The sequence below is a fragment of the Ruditapes philippinarum genome, unplaced genomic scaffold, assembly GCF_026571515.1.
Source record: "Ruditapes philippinarum isolate M1 unplaced genomic scaffold, ASM2657151v2 ctg468_1_1_1_1, whole genome shotgun sequence".
NCBI classification, from domain to species: domain Eukaryota; kingdom Metazoa; phylum Mollusca; class Bivalvia; order Venerida; family Veneridae; genus Ruditapes; species Ruditapes philippinarum.
Genome location: NW_026857880.1, coordinates 527,236 through 545,977, shown reverse-complemented (window position 1 = coordinate 545,977; position 18,742 = coordinate 527,236). Strand labels below are relative to the sequence as shown.

The 18,742-nt window shown below is 32.2% G+C and overlaps 1 protein-coding gene across 1 annotated transcript; it reads left to right on the top strand.

Moving 5' to 3' along the window:
• The first annotated feature begins 8 nt into the window (after positions 1-8).
• LOC132751356 (protein SPMIP7-like) lies at positions 9-18,176 on the top strand. The gene is made up of 8 exons (XM_060741520.1): positions 9-680; positions 6,062-6,126; positions 6,863-6,954; positions 7,623-7,761; positions 10,118-10,185; positions 10,820-10,969; positions 11,663-11,776; positions 12,825-18,176. Exons 1-8 carry the CDS (start codon positions 149-151, stop codon positions 12,964-12,966), a joined length of 1,302 nt encoding a protein of 433 aa, XP_060597503.1. The 5' UTR covers positions 9-148; the 3' UTR covers positions 12,967-18,176.
• Positions 18,177-18,742: the final 566 nt, after the last annotated feature.

Here is an 18,742-nt window from a genome sequence, read left to right as displayed (position 1 = left end):
GTTTACACCTGTTCGGAAAAGTAATGGTGTACAGGGAATAATGTATAAAATTGCATTGGAGATTTAATGGCTAAACTTAAGTGACAGTTTTAGATTTCCATTAGATAAACTTGTATATGCTAGAAAATTATACTTTTTAATCTTAATCATGACAGAAGTAATTTCTTCAGGCCCTGTCTTAGCAGATTCTACTTTTAGAAGTAGACCACATTTTAAAACCTATCTTTACACTGATGCAAATGCAGGTGGTCATGCTGTGCATCAGATTGAGGAAAAGAGGCGCATACGGCACATGAAATTTCCCTCATTAACTGGTCGCCAGGATGTAGACTCTTTTCAGGAAGATTTGAAAAACATATCATTTAAAAAATGGAATGATAATGGGGATCATAGGGCTGAAGCACCATACCGTAGTTACGATAACATTGTTGACCCTGTATCAGGTTTTGTCAGTGCTGGTGGGGATGTTGATCGCAACACGGGTCACCAGAAAATTAAATCTTTAGTTCAATTAAGTGATACTCCTCAATCTGCACCGCCCGTAGCAAAAGACTCGGATAGGAAGAATGAGAGGGCTGCGCCCCCTGAGCTGCGTCGATCCAATACCTATGAGCCAGGTGCACCCTCTGCATGGAATAGCAGAAAAACATCTGACATATGGATAAGATCACAGCTAGGTGGTGGGTATTAATATATTAGATATACTGTTGTATTTAGTATGCACATTTGCACATCTTTATAGAATTGATCCCAGTTTTAATAATTTTAAGCAATTTTTAAGAATTCTATTCATTTGTTAAGACTGATTTACATCATAATTTAAAGTGACAGATTTGGGCTGACACATAACATACATGTAGTAACACTGTCTATGCTGCAATGTTGATTTATATATAATATTGGCTGTTTTGATTACTAATTAATACAAATCACGAGTTTCACCAAGTAGACAATTAATGCTAAAATTTAGATTATATTGTCTGTTTTTGATACTGATATAAGCAGACAAGGTGCCACAAGATACATGTAGCTCTAATAAAATTAAATATTGGGTAACATCAGCATAGACAAAAAATCAACACAGTCCTCAGGGAACTTACAAATTATTTATTATGTGTATGATTTTGCAATTACATTTGAAGCTGAAATTTTTATTTGCTCTTTTACTTCAATTGTGCGTGTAAGTAAATATGTATCACCTTGGCGAATCTGAAATTATTTTAAAGAAAAAACACCTCATAAATAACTATGGCAACAAATGTTTTTAATGATATAAAATTTAAGGTATGAGCCTCCTAATGGGCACTATAAGGAACTATAAAATTGACAACATAGGTCAGTTATATACCTTAAAAGACACAAGAATGCAAAATTTAAACAAAGTTTACCGTATGGTTTGCAAGTTAGGGAGATTTTTCTAAAGTAAAACTTGGCTATTAGAAGGGCTCTTTTTTAGAAATTAGAAACTCTAATTATTCTATTATATAATCATTATGAAATAATGTTTTCCTATAGAAAATATTTTAGAAACAAATAATAGCATTCAGCTAACAAATGACCCATCAAAATTATTGTTTCTACTCAAAATGTTTGAAATATGTATATAAATGTTATCCTACCCCACCCATTTTAAGTAGTTGTTTGATCATTTGTCTACTTGGAGGGCCTTATTCAAAATATCCCTAAAATTTACTCAAATCAGGGGCTGTTTTCAAAGTTTGGATAAATTTTCTTAAAAGTATATTGGATGCACTTGTCAAATATAAAATACTTTTACCGTCTTGTTTTTATTTTATTAGACTTTGAAAATATCAGGTACCATATTTTATAATAAATTTTGCACAATTTAGAAAAAAAAATACCAATAATAATCTTATAATTTAAATGAAACACTTTTTTCTTATCAAGAGTGATCTGAGAGACACAAAAAATGATCAAAGAAAAAAAAAAAAAAGAAAAAAAAAGTTGCCTCTTCTGGGGCTTGAACCAGCACCCCTCAGTTTCAATGCAGTTGACAGTAGTTCTAGCCTATTTGAGTACTCTTCAAAGTGGAGGTAATGCATTAGGTGGCTCATACCTTAAATGATAAATATCAGATGTATCAAATATTTCACAGTTGCACACAATCAATACATGGTATAATCTGATGTAGCAATGGTCTATTGACATTTTAAGAATTCACAATAGCAGTCTAATATATTCAAATCAATTATTGAACCATCTTTAATTTACAGATAGAAATATACAAAGTAAAGTGTTTTGTTTTGGTATTTATTGTGATCTTATATCTTAAGTAGGACATGCAGTATCTGTTGTAAATTTAAGATAATGATTTACTGGTAATATCAATTTACCGTATGTATAATTGCAATAAGTTTAGATAAATAATATTTGAATTCATAGTTAGATAATGATCTCCAATTTAAGATTTATGATGTCTGTGGAAGATAACAAATATTCATTCATCTTGTTTTATAATCATGTTTTTAAATCAAAGATTCAATCCATCTTATTAAATATATAATATTAGAAGGGTGTGAGAAGCTATTTTTTAACTCACACTCAAAGCAAATTGAATATATTTCAGATTAATCTTAAAGTTTTAAATTTTATAGCATTTATCAGTGCTTCAATATCATGAATATACTTGGGGGCGTGAGGGATGTTGCACTTATTCATTATCCCTCATGTACAGACTCAATCAAACCGAGTCTGCAATTTTCAAATAATTTTGTTGTGATTAATGCTTCCAAGGGATCACAATGATTAATGCTTCCGAGGGTATAATCACTTTGTTTCCAGTTTTTAGCTCGACTATTCAATAAGGATAAGTAGAGCTATTGTAGTCACCCGAGCGTCGGCGTCGGCGTAACCACTTATGTTAAAGTTTTTGTAATAGTTCAAATATTTTCAAAGTCCATTGACATATGGCTTTGAAACTTTGCACACTTGTTCACCATCATGACCCCGACCTGTAGACAGGAGAATGTAACTGTATCAAGCATTTTGACAGAATTATGCCCCTTTTTAGCTCGACTATTCGATAAGAATAAGTAGAGCTATTGCAGTCACCCGAGCGTCGGCGTCGGCGTAACCACTTATGTTAAAGTTTTTGTAATAGTTCAAATATTTTCAAAGTCCATAGACATATGGCTTTGAAACTTTGCACACTTGTTCACCATCATGACCCCAACCTGTAGACAGGAGGAGGTAACTCTATCAAGCATTTTGACAGAATTATGCCCCTTTTTCGACTTAGAATTTACGTTAAAGTTTTTGTAATAGTTCAAATATTTTCAAAGTCCATTGACATATGGCTTTGAAACTTTGCACACTTGTTCACCATCATGACCCCAACCTGTAAACAGGAGGAGGTAACTCTATCAAGCATTTTGACAGAATTATGCCCCTTTTTCGACTTAGAATTTACGTTAAAGTTTTTGTAATAGTTCAAATATTTTCAAAGTCCATTGACATATGGCTTTGAAACTTTACACACTTGTTCACCATCATGACCCCAACCTGGAAACAGGAGGAGGTAACTCTATCAAGCATTTTGACAGAATTATGCCCCTTTTTCGACTTATAATTTATGTTAAAGTTTTTGTAATAGTTCAAATATTTTCAAAGTCCATTGACATATGGCTTTGAAACTTTGCACACTTGTTCACCATCATGACCCCAACCTGTAAACAGGAGGAGGTAACTCTATCAAGCATTTTGACAGAATTATGCCCCTTTTTCGACTTAGAATTTACGTTAAAGTTTTTGTAATAGTTCAAATATTTTCAAAGTTCATTGACAATATGGCTTTGAAACTTTGCACACTTGTTCACCATCATGACCCCAACCTGTAAACAGGAGGAGGTAACTCTATCAAGCATTTTTTTTACTATCAAGCACTAAGAATAGTCGAGCGTTGCTGTCCTACCGACAGCTCTTGTTTGACTTAGAATTTATGTTAAAGTTTTTGTAATAGTTCAAATATTTTCAAAGTCCATTGACATATGGCTTTGAAACTTTGCACACTTGTTCACCATCATGACCCCAACCTGTAGACAGGAGGAGGTAACTGTATCAAGCATTTTGACAGAATTATGCCCCTTTTTCGACTTTGAATTTACGTTAAAGTTTTTGTAATAGTTCAAATATTTTCAAAGTCCATTGACATATGGCTTTGAAACTTTGCACACTTGTTCACCATCATGACCCCAACCTGTAGACAGGAGGAGGTAACTGTATCAAGCATTTTGACAGAATTATGCCCCTTTTTCGACTTAGAATTTACGTTAAAGTTTTTGTAATAGTTCAAATATTTTCAAAGTCCATTGACATATGGCTTTGAAACTTTGCACACTTGTTCACCATCATGACCCCAACCTGTAGACAGGAGGAGGTAACTGTATCAAGCATTTTGACAGAATTATGCCCCTTTTTAGCTCGACTATTCGATAAGAATAAGTAGAGCTATTGCAGTCACCCGAGCGTCGGCGTCGGCTTAACCACTTATGTTAAAGTTTTTGTAATAGTTCAAATATTTTCAAAGTCCATTGACATATGGCTTTGAAACTTTACACACTTGTTCACAATCATGACCCCAACCTGTAGACAGGAGGAGGTAACTGTTTCAATCACTTTGACAGAATTATGCCCCTTTTTTGACTTAAAATTTACGTTAAAGTTTTTGTAATAGTTTCAATATGTTCAAAGTCCATTGACATATAGCTTTAAAATTTTGTACACTTGTTCACTATCATGACCCAAACCTGTAGATAGGAGGAGGTAACTCTATCAAGCATTTTGACAGAATTATGCCCCTTTTTTGACTTAGAATTTACGTTAAAGTTTTTGTAATAGTTCAAATATTTTCAAAGTCCATTGACATATGGCTTTGAAACTTTGCACACTTGTTCACCATCATGACCCCAACCTGTAAACAGGAGGAGGTAACTGTATCAAGCATTTTGACAGAATTATGCTCCTTTTTCGACTTAGAATTTACGTTAAAGTTTTTGTAATAGTTCAAATATTTTCAAAGTCCATTGACATATGGCTTTGAAACTTTGCACACTTGTTCACCATCATGACCCCAACCTGGAAACAGGAGGAGGTAACTCTATCAAGCATTTTGACAGAATTATGCCCCTTTTTTGACTTAGAATTTACGTTAAAGTTTTTGTAAAAGTTCAAATATTTTCAAAGTCCATTGACATATAGCTTTGAAACTTTGCACACTTGTTCACCATCATGACCCCAACCTGTAAACAGGAGGAGGTAACTCTATCAAGCATTTTGACAGAATTATGCCCCTTTTTCGACTTAGAATTTACGTTAAAGTTTTTGTAATAGTTCAAATATTTTCAAAGTCCATTGACATATGGCTTTGAAACTTTGCACACTTGTTCACCATCATGACCCCAACCTGTAAACAGGAGGAGGTAACTCTATCAAGCATTTTGTTTTACTATCAAGCACTAAGAATAGTCGAGCGTTGCTGTCCTACCGACAGCTCTTGTTCGACTTAGAATTTACGTTAAAGTTTTTGTAATAGTTCAAATATTTTCAAAGTCCATTGACATATGGCTTTGAAACTTTGCACACTTGTTCACCATCATGACCCCAACCTGTAAACAGGAGGAGGTAACACTATCAAGCATTTTGTTTTACTATCAAGCACTAAGAATAGTCGAGCGTTGTTGTCCTACCGACAGCTCTTGTTCGACTTAGAATTTACGTTAAAGTTTTTGTAATAGTTCAAATATTTTCAAAGTCCATTGACATATGGCTTTGAAACTTAACACACTTGTTCACCATCATGACCCCAACCTGTAAATAGGAGGAGGTAACTCTATCAAGCATTTTTTTTTTACTATCAAGCACTAAGAATAGTCGAGCGTTGCTGTCCTACCGACAGCTCTTGTTAGAATTATTGTGAAAATTAGATTAGAAATAAGATATAAGTATCAAATTGAAACATTAAGGGTTAATATTGGTAAAAATAATCAGTGATAATATTATTATAATCATTTGCTAATCAGTATATTCTTTTTTCTTTACAAAGGATGGACAAGTGCTCATGACCCAAGACACCCTCCCAAAGAAGCTTTGGATATGAGAAGAGCAAAGGTTTACACTGTTTTTCTTTATCAACTTTGTAAAATAAACAACATATTTACTATCATTATCAAACCGATCACTGTATTCACAATTTTCCTGGTTTGAAATTGTCCACTCTCTTTTTGTGAGAATAAGAGATAATTATCAATATCAAAATACTAAATTGAAATACTTGGTGAACTGTTAACACAGTCACATACATATACATGATGTACATGTAGCAGGCCTGATCTACTGATACATGTAACCGTTTATAGCCAAGTTAAACTTAATTCACTGCTTTTGGTCAGAAAGATAAAATCCATTTATTTTCAGTCATCAGTTTTTAAAGCAAATATTTCAAGATGCTAATAAAATGTAAAACTATGAAATATGTAATTAGTTATTTATAAAAAATGAAATGATTTTGTTTAGTTGTATAAGATGATGCTTGGCACATTCAATATCTATGTGAATGTCTTGAGCACTTTTTAAAATGAAATTCTTTTACTATTAAACAAAATAAGTTTTCTTTCTATTTTGTTATATGTATGTTACAATGTCAAAGAAGGAGACATTGAATCAATTAAAGATTAAAATTTAATTTTGAAAGCATATGATATGTCATGTTATTATTTATTTGCTATTATTAAATCCAGGATCTTTCTTCAGAATCTGATATTATTTTATCTTATATTGGATCATATATTACAATGATTGTGAAAGATTTTCCATAATCAACTTTTTAATCTCCCTTTTATTTCAGTCAATGTTTGTAGAAAAGCCTCCATCAGAACAGAGCAAAGAGGGCCGTGATCATCTTGCAATGAAATACCAATATAGTACTTCAACTCAAAAGTAAGTTAACTGTCGTTACCTTTGCTTGGCACCCGGAAAAGCTCTTTTCAGGGCTATGTCCTTTTCTCATATTGTTCTGGTTTGTCCTGTACATTAAGTTTCTCATGCACAATTACCTATATTTGGCTCAAAATTCATATCTTTTGCTTATAAATTGCATGAAGTTAAATTGTCGCCACTTTTGACCTTCATTAAACATAGACTTCATACATGCATATTTAACTGTGCAGGCTAGTTAATCAAGATTGATTTAATCATGACCATAATTTAAGTGTGACATATTATATTTTAAATAGTTCTTAAACATTATTTATTTTAGCTTGTTTGCTTTGGAAATACATTTGTACAGAAACACTCAAATTGGTTCCTCAGGACCCAGTAATTACTCAGCAATTAGTGTAAAGTGTCTTGCTCAAGGAAACAATGGCTTGCCCCTGACTGAATTTAAACCCATGCTGCTAGCAATTCTTGAGATTACTAGTCTGAATTTTAAAGTTATAAATTTTAGAAAAAAATATAACCTTTTATCTATAATTAGAACTTTAAAAATTGGCTTGCCCTAACTGGACTTTCAAACCACATGACTGGCAATTCTTATGACATAACTACATATAATCTGAATTGATAGTTATAATATATCGAAAAAAATATAATTTTTTATCTATTAGAGCTTTTGAAGAAGTGCCATGGGATACAATGTTACCTCCAAAGCAGTGGGCACCAACCTCGACACTGGAGGAGAGACCGGATATGATCTCACAAACATATACCTTACATAGATATGATCCCGCTGCACAAGAATGGCAGGTAAGATATGATCTCACAAACATATACCTTACATAGATACGATCCCGCTGCACAAGAATGGCAGGTAAGATATGATCTCACAAACATATACCTTACATAGATACGATCCCGCTGCACAAGAATGGCAGGTAAGATATGATCTCACAAACATATACCTTACATAGATATGATCCCGCTGCACAAGAATGGCAGGAAAGATATTGATCTCACAAACATAAACCTTACATAGATATGATCCCGCTGCACAAGAATGGCAGGTAAGATATGATCTCACAAACATATACCTTACATAGATATGATCCTGCTGCACAAGAATGGCAGGTAAGATATGATCTCACAAACATATACCTTACATAGATATGATCCCGCTGCACAAGAATGGCAGGTAAGATATGATCTCACAAACATATACCTTACATAGATACGATCCTGCTGCACAAGAATGGCAGGTAAGATATGATCTCACAAACATATACCTTACATAGATATGATCCTGCTGCACAAGAATGGCAGGTAAGATATGATCTCACAAACATATACCTTACATAGATATGATCCCGCTGCACAAGAATGGCAGGTAAGATATGATCTCACAAACATATACCTTACATAGATATGATCCTGCTGCACAAGAATGGCAGGTAAGATATGATCTCACAAACATATACCTTACATAGATATGATCCTGCTGCACAAGAATGGCAGGTAAGATATGATCTCACAAACATATACCTTACATAGATATGATCCCGCTGCACAAGAATGGCAGGTAAGATATGATCTCACAAACATATACCTTACATAGATACGATCCCGCTGCACAAGAATGGCAGGTAAGATATGATCTCACAAACATATACCTTACATAGATATGATCCCGCTGCACAAGAATGGCAGGTAAGATATGATCTCACAAACATATACCTTACATAGATATGATCCTGCTGCACAAGAGTGGCAGGTAAGATATGATCTCACAAACATATACCTTACATAGATATGATCCTGCTGCACAAGAGTGGCAGGTAAGATATGATCTCACAAACATATACCTTACATAGATATGATCCCGCTGCACAAGAATGGCAGGTAAGATATGATCTCACAAACATATACCTTACATAGATATGATCCTGCTGCACAAGAGTGGCAGGTAAGATATGATCTCACAAACATATACCTTACATAGATATGATCCTGCTGCACAAGAATGGCAGGTAAGATATGATCTCACAAACATATACCTTACATAGATATGATCCTGCTGCACAAGAATGGCAGGTAAGATATGATCTCACAAACATATACCTTACATAGATATGATCCTGCTGCACAAGAATGGCAGGTAAGATATGATCTCACAAACATATACCTTACATAGATATGATCCTGCTGCACAAGAATGGCAGGTAAGTCCATTATAACCTTCACATTGAACCTGTTCAGTTATTTGTGATAAACAGATTATTTAATCTAATACTTAAAACATGTATACGTATGTGATAAAGTATTCCCTGTTCCGTGTGATCATTTATATCCTTTATAAAACTTTGAAACTCTAAAGGAGTGTGATCTTTTAATTCCTTTAAGATTTTAAACTTTGTTAAATCCAGAAGAAGGCATAATATGCTGATTTTTCACAATGATTCATAGTTATTCATACTAACTACAAATGTACCTTAATTGATTGCTCAATACAACTGTGGTTTGGACATTGATCACTAGGCATTTTGAATTTTATTATGTTTACACCTGGCTGTAAAAGGATGAATGAAGGTAGCCAAGTGCATGTTTTCACCAGAATCCTTGTTGTAGATTTGGGCAATGGCTCATGAATTGAGTCAAAGATAGCATCTTTAAAGTTTTATTCCAACTTCAATTCTTAATGCTACACAAGATATTCTTTATTGATGTTACTCTGTAAATTTGGTATTATGTATGCTAAGGTGTGTGCTTATTGTTAATGTTTTACAACATGTCCCTGGATGTCATGCCTATTTATTATCACTTGAGTTTTTCATTCTCTTAAACATAAAGTATTGGTCAAATAGGAGAACATGCTAATGATAATCAAGATGCTCTACATTGTATAAGATGACACCTTCAATTTCTTTAACATGTTTAAGCATTCGGAATTTGATATTCCATACATTGCGGTATGTAGATGTATGTGGCTGAGTATACTTCAATGATACCTTTAGGCAGTTTATCATTAGCTGCATGAATGACTTGAGATTATTGTTTGCCTGATGACAAAGTGTAGAGCAATTACATCTTTGAACATACACATGGCATGAAATTTGATTATGCATTTATTTTTTCTATAAATAGTAAACATAATTCATGATATTTACAGAATGCAGGTAGATCATGGGACTGGTTTCAGAAAAGAAATGCTTACTATAAGACTGCTCCTATTGTTTTGTAAGTTACAAATCCTTTTTTTTCTTACATACACAGTAAGCATTCTGCATTTGTAGTATTATAATTATCCATTTATTTCTGATTATGTGTAATGCTTATTATTGACCCTTTTTAAATTAAGATTTTAGTCTTAAATCACACTCAATTTTATAATGATGGTTTGAATAGAGATTTAGTAGCTTAACAAAGTGTTGTCTTGAAAATCAAAGATTGTACTTATTAATTCTGCACACACAAAAAACAATTTGAATAAAATCATATTATGCGAGCCTCTGGCAAGCATAATATATTATTATATTCACAAGTTCAATAAATTCAGTAATAAACCTGCACGGATATAATATTTTATTTATCACATAGTGAAAATAATGACTGTTTAAAGTGAAAAAGAGTCATTTTTCATTTGCGCGCTAATAGTGTAAAGCTTACATTTAGTTGTCTTTACATAGTTTTCATGATGCAAATGACATCACTTCAAAATATATGCACGGTCGTGCAATACCATTTGCAGTACCCGAATTGTACGGAGCCTTAAAAGCGTCATTTGTATGTCAACATTAAATATTGCAAATCATTTTAGAAACCTAGAAATGTTAGGAATATAACTTTATACATGCGCTTTTTGTATATGTAGCTGTAGTCAGCCACCTAGGAAACAACATATACCAGGGTATGGAGGTGGTGTGGGGGCAGTGAACCTGGAGGAGTTGGACAATGCTAGTATAGAGTTCAAACCTTTTACAGTGAAACGGGTCAACATACCACGCTATAGTGAAACATCACAGTAAGTTCTTCCTTTTGATTTCAGTATTTAAGTCCCATTTTTTATGAAAGTCTGATTTATTTTGAAAAAATTTATATAAGTACAAATGTACTGTATTTTATTCACAAAAAAATGATGAAACACCACATTTATAGATTGATTCAGGCCTAAAACCAGACTGCTAAAACTATACAGAATGGACATATCTCTCATTTCAATTACTTGTTACTTGTATTGAAATTAGTCTTTGAACAATGTGAAAATTTTCATTTCTAATGCTCGTTACTTGTCATGAGATTAATTTGAGCCATGCCATGACAAAACCAACATAGTGCGTTTGCGACCAGTATGGATCCAGACCAGTCTGTGCATCTGCTCACTCTGATTAGGATCCATGCTGTTCGCCATCAGTTTCTCTACTTGTAATAGAGCTTGTAAGCGAACAGCATGGATCCTGATCAGACCGCGCGGATGCTCAGGCTGATCTGGATCCATGCTGGTCGCAAACCCATTATGTTGGTTTTGTCATGGTGCGGCTCATTTCAGTCTGAATATCGCAAATTCCTATTTTGGATGGATGTTTAAATCTAGACAAAACCGTTATTTTGTAAGGAAAATTTTAAGGATAAGCACTGTGAGAGAAGCAAACTGTTCAGACCATGTTCAGATATCACATAATCATATTTATAAATGTATATATTTTTTATATTTCAGTAAACCAAACATACCTGGCTACCAGGGTTGTACACTATTTAGAGGACAGTATGCCCCCGCTCACAGTGCACCTCACCCTCCAAACAGTCAGGCCACTACTAAACTTGTTCATAAGTATGACATTTTTCTTTTTCAATTTTTTTTGCAACTATTTTGCTCTTTTGTCTAGGCATTATAGGTATCATAAGTTTAACATTAAATTTGTGGAACTGTGAGTGATATGCCATTACAACCAGTATAGAGCAACAGGGTCGGTACATAAAGTTTTATTTTTAGCCCAACTATTTGAAGAATAGGGAGAGCTGTTATACTCATAGAGGCATCAGCTTCAACCTAGGTTGTTTTTGCATGCAAGTTGGTATCTCCAAAGCTGAAGGTAATGGATTGAAACTTCACAAACTTATTTGAGAGAAAAATAGGAGGTCATTGGCCAGGGACTATAACTCCATAACTTGGATTTTAATAGAAGTATGACCCTTTTTGAACTTATTTTTTTTAATTATCAAGGCTCTGGTGTTACTTTCAAGCACAGAGAATAGATGAGTACACTGTTCTGACATTCTAGTTTATTTTGATATTGAAATCTCTTACACATTTGATAGTCTGTTTCAAATTCAAAGCAAAACACATCAATATCACAAATTCGAAAGGTTAAGGGCAAACATTTTCTATGTTGTTGTTGTTTAGCTTGTTTACAGGTAAAACATTCTGGTTGTTGAAACCATTTTGATTCTTTTTTCTCTTTGAGCTAAACGCTCAGAATTTGAAAGAATAATTTAAATTTCGTGTTACAGTAAAACAATTTTGGTAAACGTTTAAAAAACAGTTAGTTCGTAGGGAACAGGAAGACTTGGTTGTATATAAATTTTGATAAAGAAATTTGAGTTGTCTCCCTTTAAGTATAATTATGATTGAAATGATTTTCATAAATTTTGAATAAACACCTTGAGCAAACAATATTTTATGAAAAACAGTCAACTGTAGCTGTATATTTGATATAAAAGTGAAACATGCATGTGGATAAGTTATTATGATTAAAGTTACTTTCAGTAAAAAAAATTTAAAGTATATTGATTTATTTTCTTAGACTTGTATTTCATATATCAATAATGGTCATATAAACATGAGCACAATTTTATATTTTCATCATTAAATGTTACAGAGAGAAGCCAGTTACGGACTCTGCCAACCAAGGATACAACCGCGGGGGTAAGATGTCAAAGATGGTCACTCTTGTACCTCCATGTAACCCTTTCAATCAAATCAACAAATTGGAAGAAGTCATTGCAAATAAGGTGGACTAAATATAGAAAAATGTCTCAATATATTTTGTTATTTCCTTTGTTTTACTGTGATGTTGTTTTACCTGTTTAAAGAAAATAGACATTCCTTGAAACCTCTGGACATAAGTTGATATACAAAACATATGAAAGCTGGAGAGCCAGTGTTTTAGAATAAACTCATACACAGATATGGAGACTAGTCTAAACCTCTCTCATCTGATTGGCTGAATTTGAATATTCAAATTTTGAATTTACCAATCATATTGTACCATTTACAGACTGGTTCCAAAATTTTGAAACATTTACCCAGAGAATCAATCATTCTGCACACAGTCATTTAGTCTGTTTAACTGTATATCAAAATGGTTACTTCTTATGAAAACTGCCATTCAAATTTCACTTACAGCATTAAACACTGTCTTTCATCCATTTAACTTCTATGCAGTTACAAATGTTAAAGATTAATAAACATAAATACTTACTTTTGAATTAAAGATTTTTTTTATCTGTATAAGCTCAAAAGTGATGCTAGTATTAAAGAGTGTATTTAGATATTTTTGCTTGCTGCCATCTACATTTCGTACATTACATTCATAATAGAATTAATTTCGGGTAGATGGTTGGCCATTTTCGCTTTTAAAAGGAAATTCAAATTTTAATCGCAACGATACAGATTCTGATAGCTGAAGTTCAATTCAATGATTCAATGCATGTCAGGCCACAAAAAAGTCTTGTTTTGGTTTTCCCTATGGTACTCATTTTAAATGTTGATCATAGACTTTTGTTTTTCCTTTCCACTTTCCTTTAAAATATGTATTTGTATACATAAAATTTAGGACAAAAAAAAAATGATTATTACTACCCCCCTTTTTAGAGACCAGACACAAAACAACTTTTTCGTGTCAGTATTAAACAAAACATTTTTACAGCATTACAATCGATCAAATAAGTTCTTCCTCTGTGATTTCTTTCTTATTGCAATGTAGTTTTTTGGCAATAAATTTTTAGAGGAAGGACTTTCTGATGACCAATAATTTCTCATTTAACTTTGTGTCAATTCTGTTATCTTCATACATAGGGTTTCTCTATGTTGCCATTTGTTTTATTTCATACCAACATGAGTCCTGCTCCTTATGCCTATTATGAATGTTTCCTGTGATATATGGGGGGCAAAATTTGTATTTGTGTTGTTCATTTGTAAAGATTTACCAAGCAGTATTGTGTATAAACAAAATGGGTAAGCATTATATGATAATAGATAGTTATGAAGTTACAGATATCATATGTAGAGCAATAACTGAAACGAGATATTTCATCAGTATTGGTTCAATAAGATGTGATAAACAACATCTACAAGGAAAGGCGGCATTCATTGAAAGCAATAAGCCTAAGTCCTGAAGCCTAAGGTTGGGAAATAATTGACAGAGAAATTTAGTCATTATTAGTTTTATTAAGTTAAACTTAAAAATGGATAATGTTAAACATTGTAGTTCATCAGTATCAGCTTATTTCAGTTTGAAAAACAGGTAAGACTATAAAAAAAATAGAATCAAAAATAAATCAGCAGCAATGTCTGACTGTGTTTTCAAATTGGGCAAGCTTCTCAGTATTAGATTTAGAATCAAAAATGGGTAAGCAGTAACAATAGTTCATCAGCATTAATCTAAATTAAGATTATAAAATCAAAACTATCGAATGTATAATTATTCTCTATATTTTTATATATATTTTTGCACATGTGTGTTAACTAAGCACTGGTGTAGGAATTACTTGCATCTTGTGTTTTTGTATTTTTTTTATATTTTATAAGATTGGTTAATAATGATATATATTTAGATAGAGAATTGGTTGTCTCCCTTGTTTTGAAGTAAAATTTTACATGCAATGTTTATTACAATGACTGAGTCATAAATGTGTTACTGTTATTTTATATACGTTTTGTCTTTGTTGTGTTTATATATAATGTTTATAATATCTGTTGTTGTTTTTATTTTTTCTCAAAACGCTGCAGTGTGGAATGAATGGAAGGAATTGATATATCATTGTTAAATTGTTGTAGTTTGTACATGATACTTCATTATTGTAACATTGGCAATTTCGTGAATCAGTCACAATTTACAGCATTTGATTGGTTAATTTTAAAGGTTACTTTGAAGTTGACCAATTGAAACGTTGCTCTTTTAGACTGATGAATCCGCCATATTTTACAACATTTGATTGGTTATAATTTTAAATGTGAATTTGAAATTGACCAATGGATACATTTTTAGGGACTGGTGTACTGATTCAGTTATACAATTTGTAAGGCTTATTAAAGCAAGTTTTAGGTATTTTAAAGAGCAATTACACAAAAAGAAAAAATAGTTTTGAAAGATTATGAATTTGAATCTGTTTTTTTTATTTGAGTAAATCCGTTAAAAAGTACATGATAGTTAATTAAGATATATCTATTTTTTTAGAATTATGTCGACTGCTCTTATTAGTAAACACATTTAAAGAAACTTTAAGATTAATAAAAAAAAATTATTTGAATATTGAAATTAACATAAGTATTTGTATAAAGATATTTTATTGCATAAATGGCGTTGTATAAACAAATGATGTACGTATATGTTGTTATAAGTGTTTTTGCAAAATAATGAACAGTATTTCACCTTGTGTTGTAAAATGCACTCTAATTTTGTAGACAAACAGTTTTTACATTTACGGTTGTGCTTTTTTATAATCAATGTTGAAGTTTTTACACCAACAATATGTTAATATTATATTTTATATATTCATAGACTGATATGAGTTGTTTTTATATATTTTTATACATATCACTTTCTTATGTCTTAATCATTCATAGCAAGGACTGCTTGAATACTATATTCAAAGTATTTTCTAACCAGTTTGAAATAAATTCTACACTTTTCGGATTTTCTTATCAAGTAATTGATACACTTTTCGAGTTAGACTTATGTCTTTTCGAGTTAGACTTATGTCTTTTCAAGTTAGACTTATGTCTTTTTGATGCACACTGTAGAATTTTTTAATGAAGATACCATTAGTCTGTACAGAAACTTGATAATAAAGTCACTAGGTAGTTTGACTTTCATAATCATATGCACAATATACTTAAAATGTACTGAATGGCTAATGTATTGTTAGTATTTGCTACTTTGGTAAAAAATCAACTTCTTTTGACAGTACATGTCAAGGGAATTTGGAAGTTTAAAGAAACGTACTTCAATATTTTCATCTGATAAGTTAGCACACTTCTGCAAAATATATTAGATAAAATTTACTGACTAAAAAGTTAAACAATAATATTTACCATTTGATATTTGGAAAAAATAATTAGATCACCATTGTTTCATCCCAACCTTTTGTCTGCTTTCAAAATTTAGTTAGTGTTCTGAAGCTAAAGGCTGTTCAGCTGCATCATTGAAATAAAACTTTGATATGAAAATACACATTTTTTAGTCCCCTACCGGTTTACCGGAGGGGACTTTAGGTTTACCCTCCGTCCGTCTGTCCGTCCGTCAGTCCGTCCGTCCGTCTGTCCGTCCGTCAGTCCGTCCGTCCACAAAACTGGATCCCGCGATAACACAAAAAGTACTGAAAATATTTTAATGAAACTTGATATATGGATAGATGGCAGTATGGAGATTATGCACGTCTTTTTCATTTCTTCCTATGTTGAAAATTCTGGTTGCTATGGCAACAAATAGACTGAAAATATGGCAAATTTTACACATAACCTGGATCCCGCAATAATGCAAAAAGTACTGAAAATATTTTTATGAAACTTGATATATGGATAGATGGCAGTATGGAGATTATGCACGTCTTTTTCTTTTCTTCCTATGTTGAAAATTCTGGTTGCTATGGCAATAAATAGACTGAAAATATGGCAAATTTTACACATAACCTGGATCCAGTGATAACACAAAAGTACTGAAAATATGTTTATGAAACTTGACATATGGGTATATGGCAGTATGGAAATTATGCACATCCTTTTCTTATCTTCCTATGTTGAAAATTCTGGTTGCTATGGCAACAAATAGACTGAATTTCAAGATTTCTGATTCTAGTTATTAAGTTTTTTCACTATAAGTTCTTTATTTCTTAAGGTATTTTCTTCAAACTTTAAATATAAGTTGCTTGTAATCAACCACATCATATATGACAAGGTTTACAACTCTAGCACAAAATTTATCAGAATTACCTCCCTTGAACTTAAAATTTTCATGAAAAAAAATTGTTTTTTTTTTTTTAATAACTTCTTTTTCTGAATGTATCTACTTCAAACTTCATATAAATGTTTCTTATTATCACTCAACATTTGTGAGTGTTCAATACTCTAGCAAGACTATTTCCAGAATTATGCCCCTTTTGAACTTTTTTTTTGAGAAATTGGTAATTTTTACTCCAACTTCTTCAATCATGATAGGATTTTAAAAATGTTATATTTTGATAACAGGGATGTTTAAAAAATAACTTTAGAGTGTCCTCTAGTCCGTCTATCTGTACATAAAAACTGTTTCCTGTGATCACTTTTAAAGAACTTTTTCAACAAATTTACTTAAAATAGGAACATAAGTGAATGGCCAATGGCCCTTCAGAATATTGCTTGGGCTCTTACCGGTAGGGGACTTATGGATTGCTTGCAATACTATGATAATTGCTTGTTTTTCATTGTTATGTTTTTTATTCCCGTTTAAAACATATTGTTAGTATTCTGTTATGCTGTTATACATCACATATTTTTGTTGTGAGTTACAATTATTCTGTGATAATACATGTCAGTATTTTTTTATTGTCAAAACTTGTTATAATGGCCTAGAATATATTTTAAAATAAAAATCTCCAATTTCACATTTTTTTCTTGGCTTTCTGCCAAATTAGGGAAGATGTGCAACTGTTACATTAATGTCCTCTTATGTGTAAATCCTGCACTTAGTTGAAAATCTTGATCATTTCTTTAATTTAAAATTTAAGTGATGTTAACATAAAATAGATTAAGATTTTACTTTGTGCTTCATAAACTTCTGTATGCATAAAGCAATGCGCTACATAATTAACATTAACGACTTAAGTTTAACTATTTGTACATGTAATTGGAAATACATGTTTACACCTTTTTGCACCCATGATTTTATGTTTGAAGAAAGTCTACCTTGGATTATGAAAATACAATATTGTGAACAGAGTGAACTGCTTCAATAAATATCTTCTTAACGAAATGTTTCTTGTTATTTTTACATTCACCAGACCTGTTGAAAACAATACATAAAATCAAAATCAGATCTGTGACAAATTGAGGTTAATTTTTGCATCAAAAATTAAATTTTTGAAATGGGAAGATTCTCCAGGAAGAGTGAGCGCATGTATGGATAGGTAAGAATTGCAGACTTTAGGCTTGATTTGAGTCTGTTATTGAGATGTATAGACAGGCGTCACTTCCCCTCACACCCCCTAGCACCGACTTGTATTGGTTTCAATAGTCAAGGTGAACAAGTACAAGGTAGCAGAAAGCTTTCTGGGTTTGTGTTTGATAGCGTCCAATTTTGGCGCTCAAAAGTAATTTTGGCGCTCAGAAGTAAGGTTATATTTTTCGAACTGGTCAGTATGGTTAAGTGTAATTTTACTGACAGGCGTATTCTGTTAATGGTTAAACAACAATATATGCTTCAATGTAACAGTACTGCAAAGTTGACCATTGTATTCACTGATACGTAAGCAATGAATATGTGATCCATGTAAACCACTAAAATAAGTGCCTCTTGAATAATAGTAATTTAAACGTACC

Bases quoted from the DNA above. Each gene is read 5' to 3' on its own strand.
- LOC132751356 (XM_060741520.1), top strand. From the start codon at position 149: ATGACAGAAGTAATTTCTTCAGGCCCTGTCTTAGCAGATTCTACTTTT. The intron at 6,955-7,622 runs GTAAGTTAACTG...TTTATCTATTAG, and splicing joins TATAGTACTTCAACTCAAAA to AGCTTTTGAAGAAGTGCCAT. The intron at 10,970-11,662 runs GTAAGTTCTTCC...TTTATATTTCAG, and splicing joins CGCTATAGTGAAACATCACA to TAAACCAAACATACCTGGCT.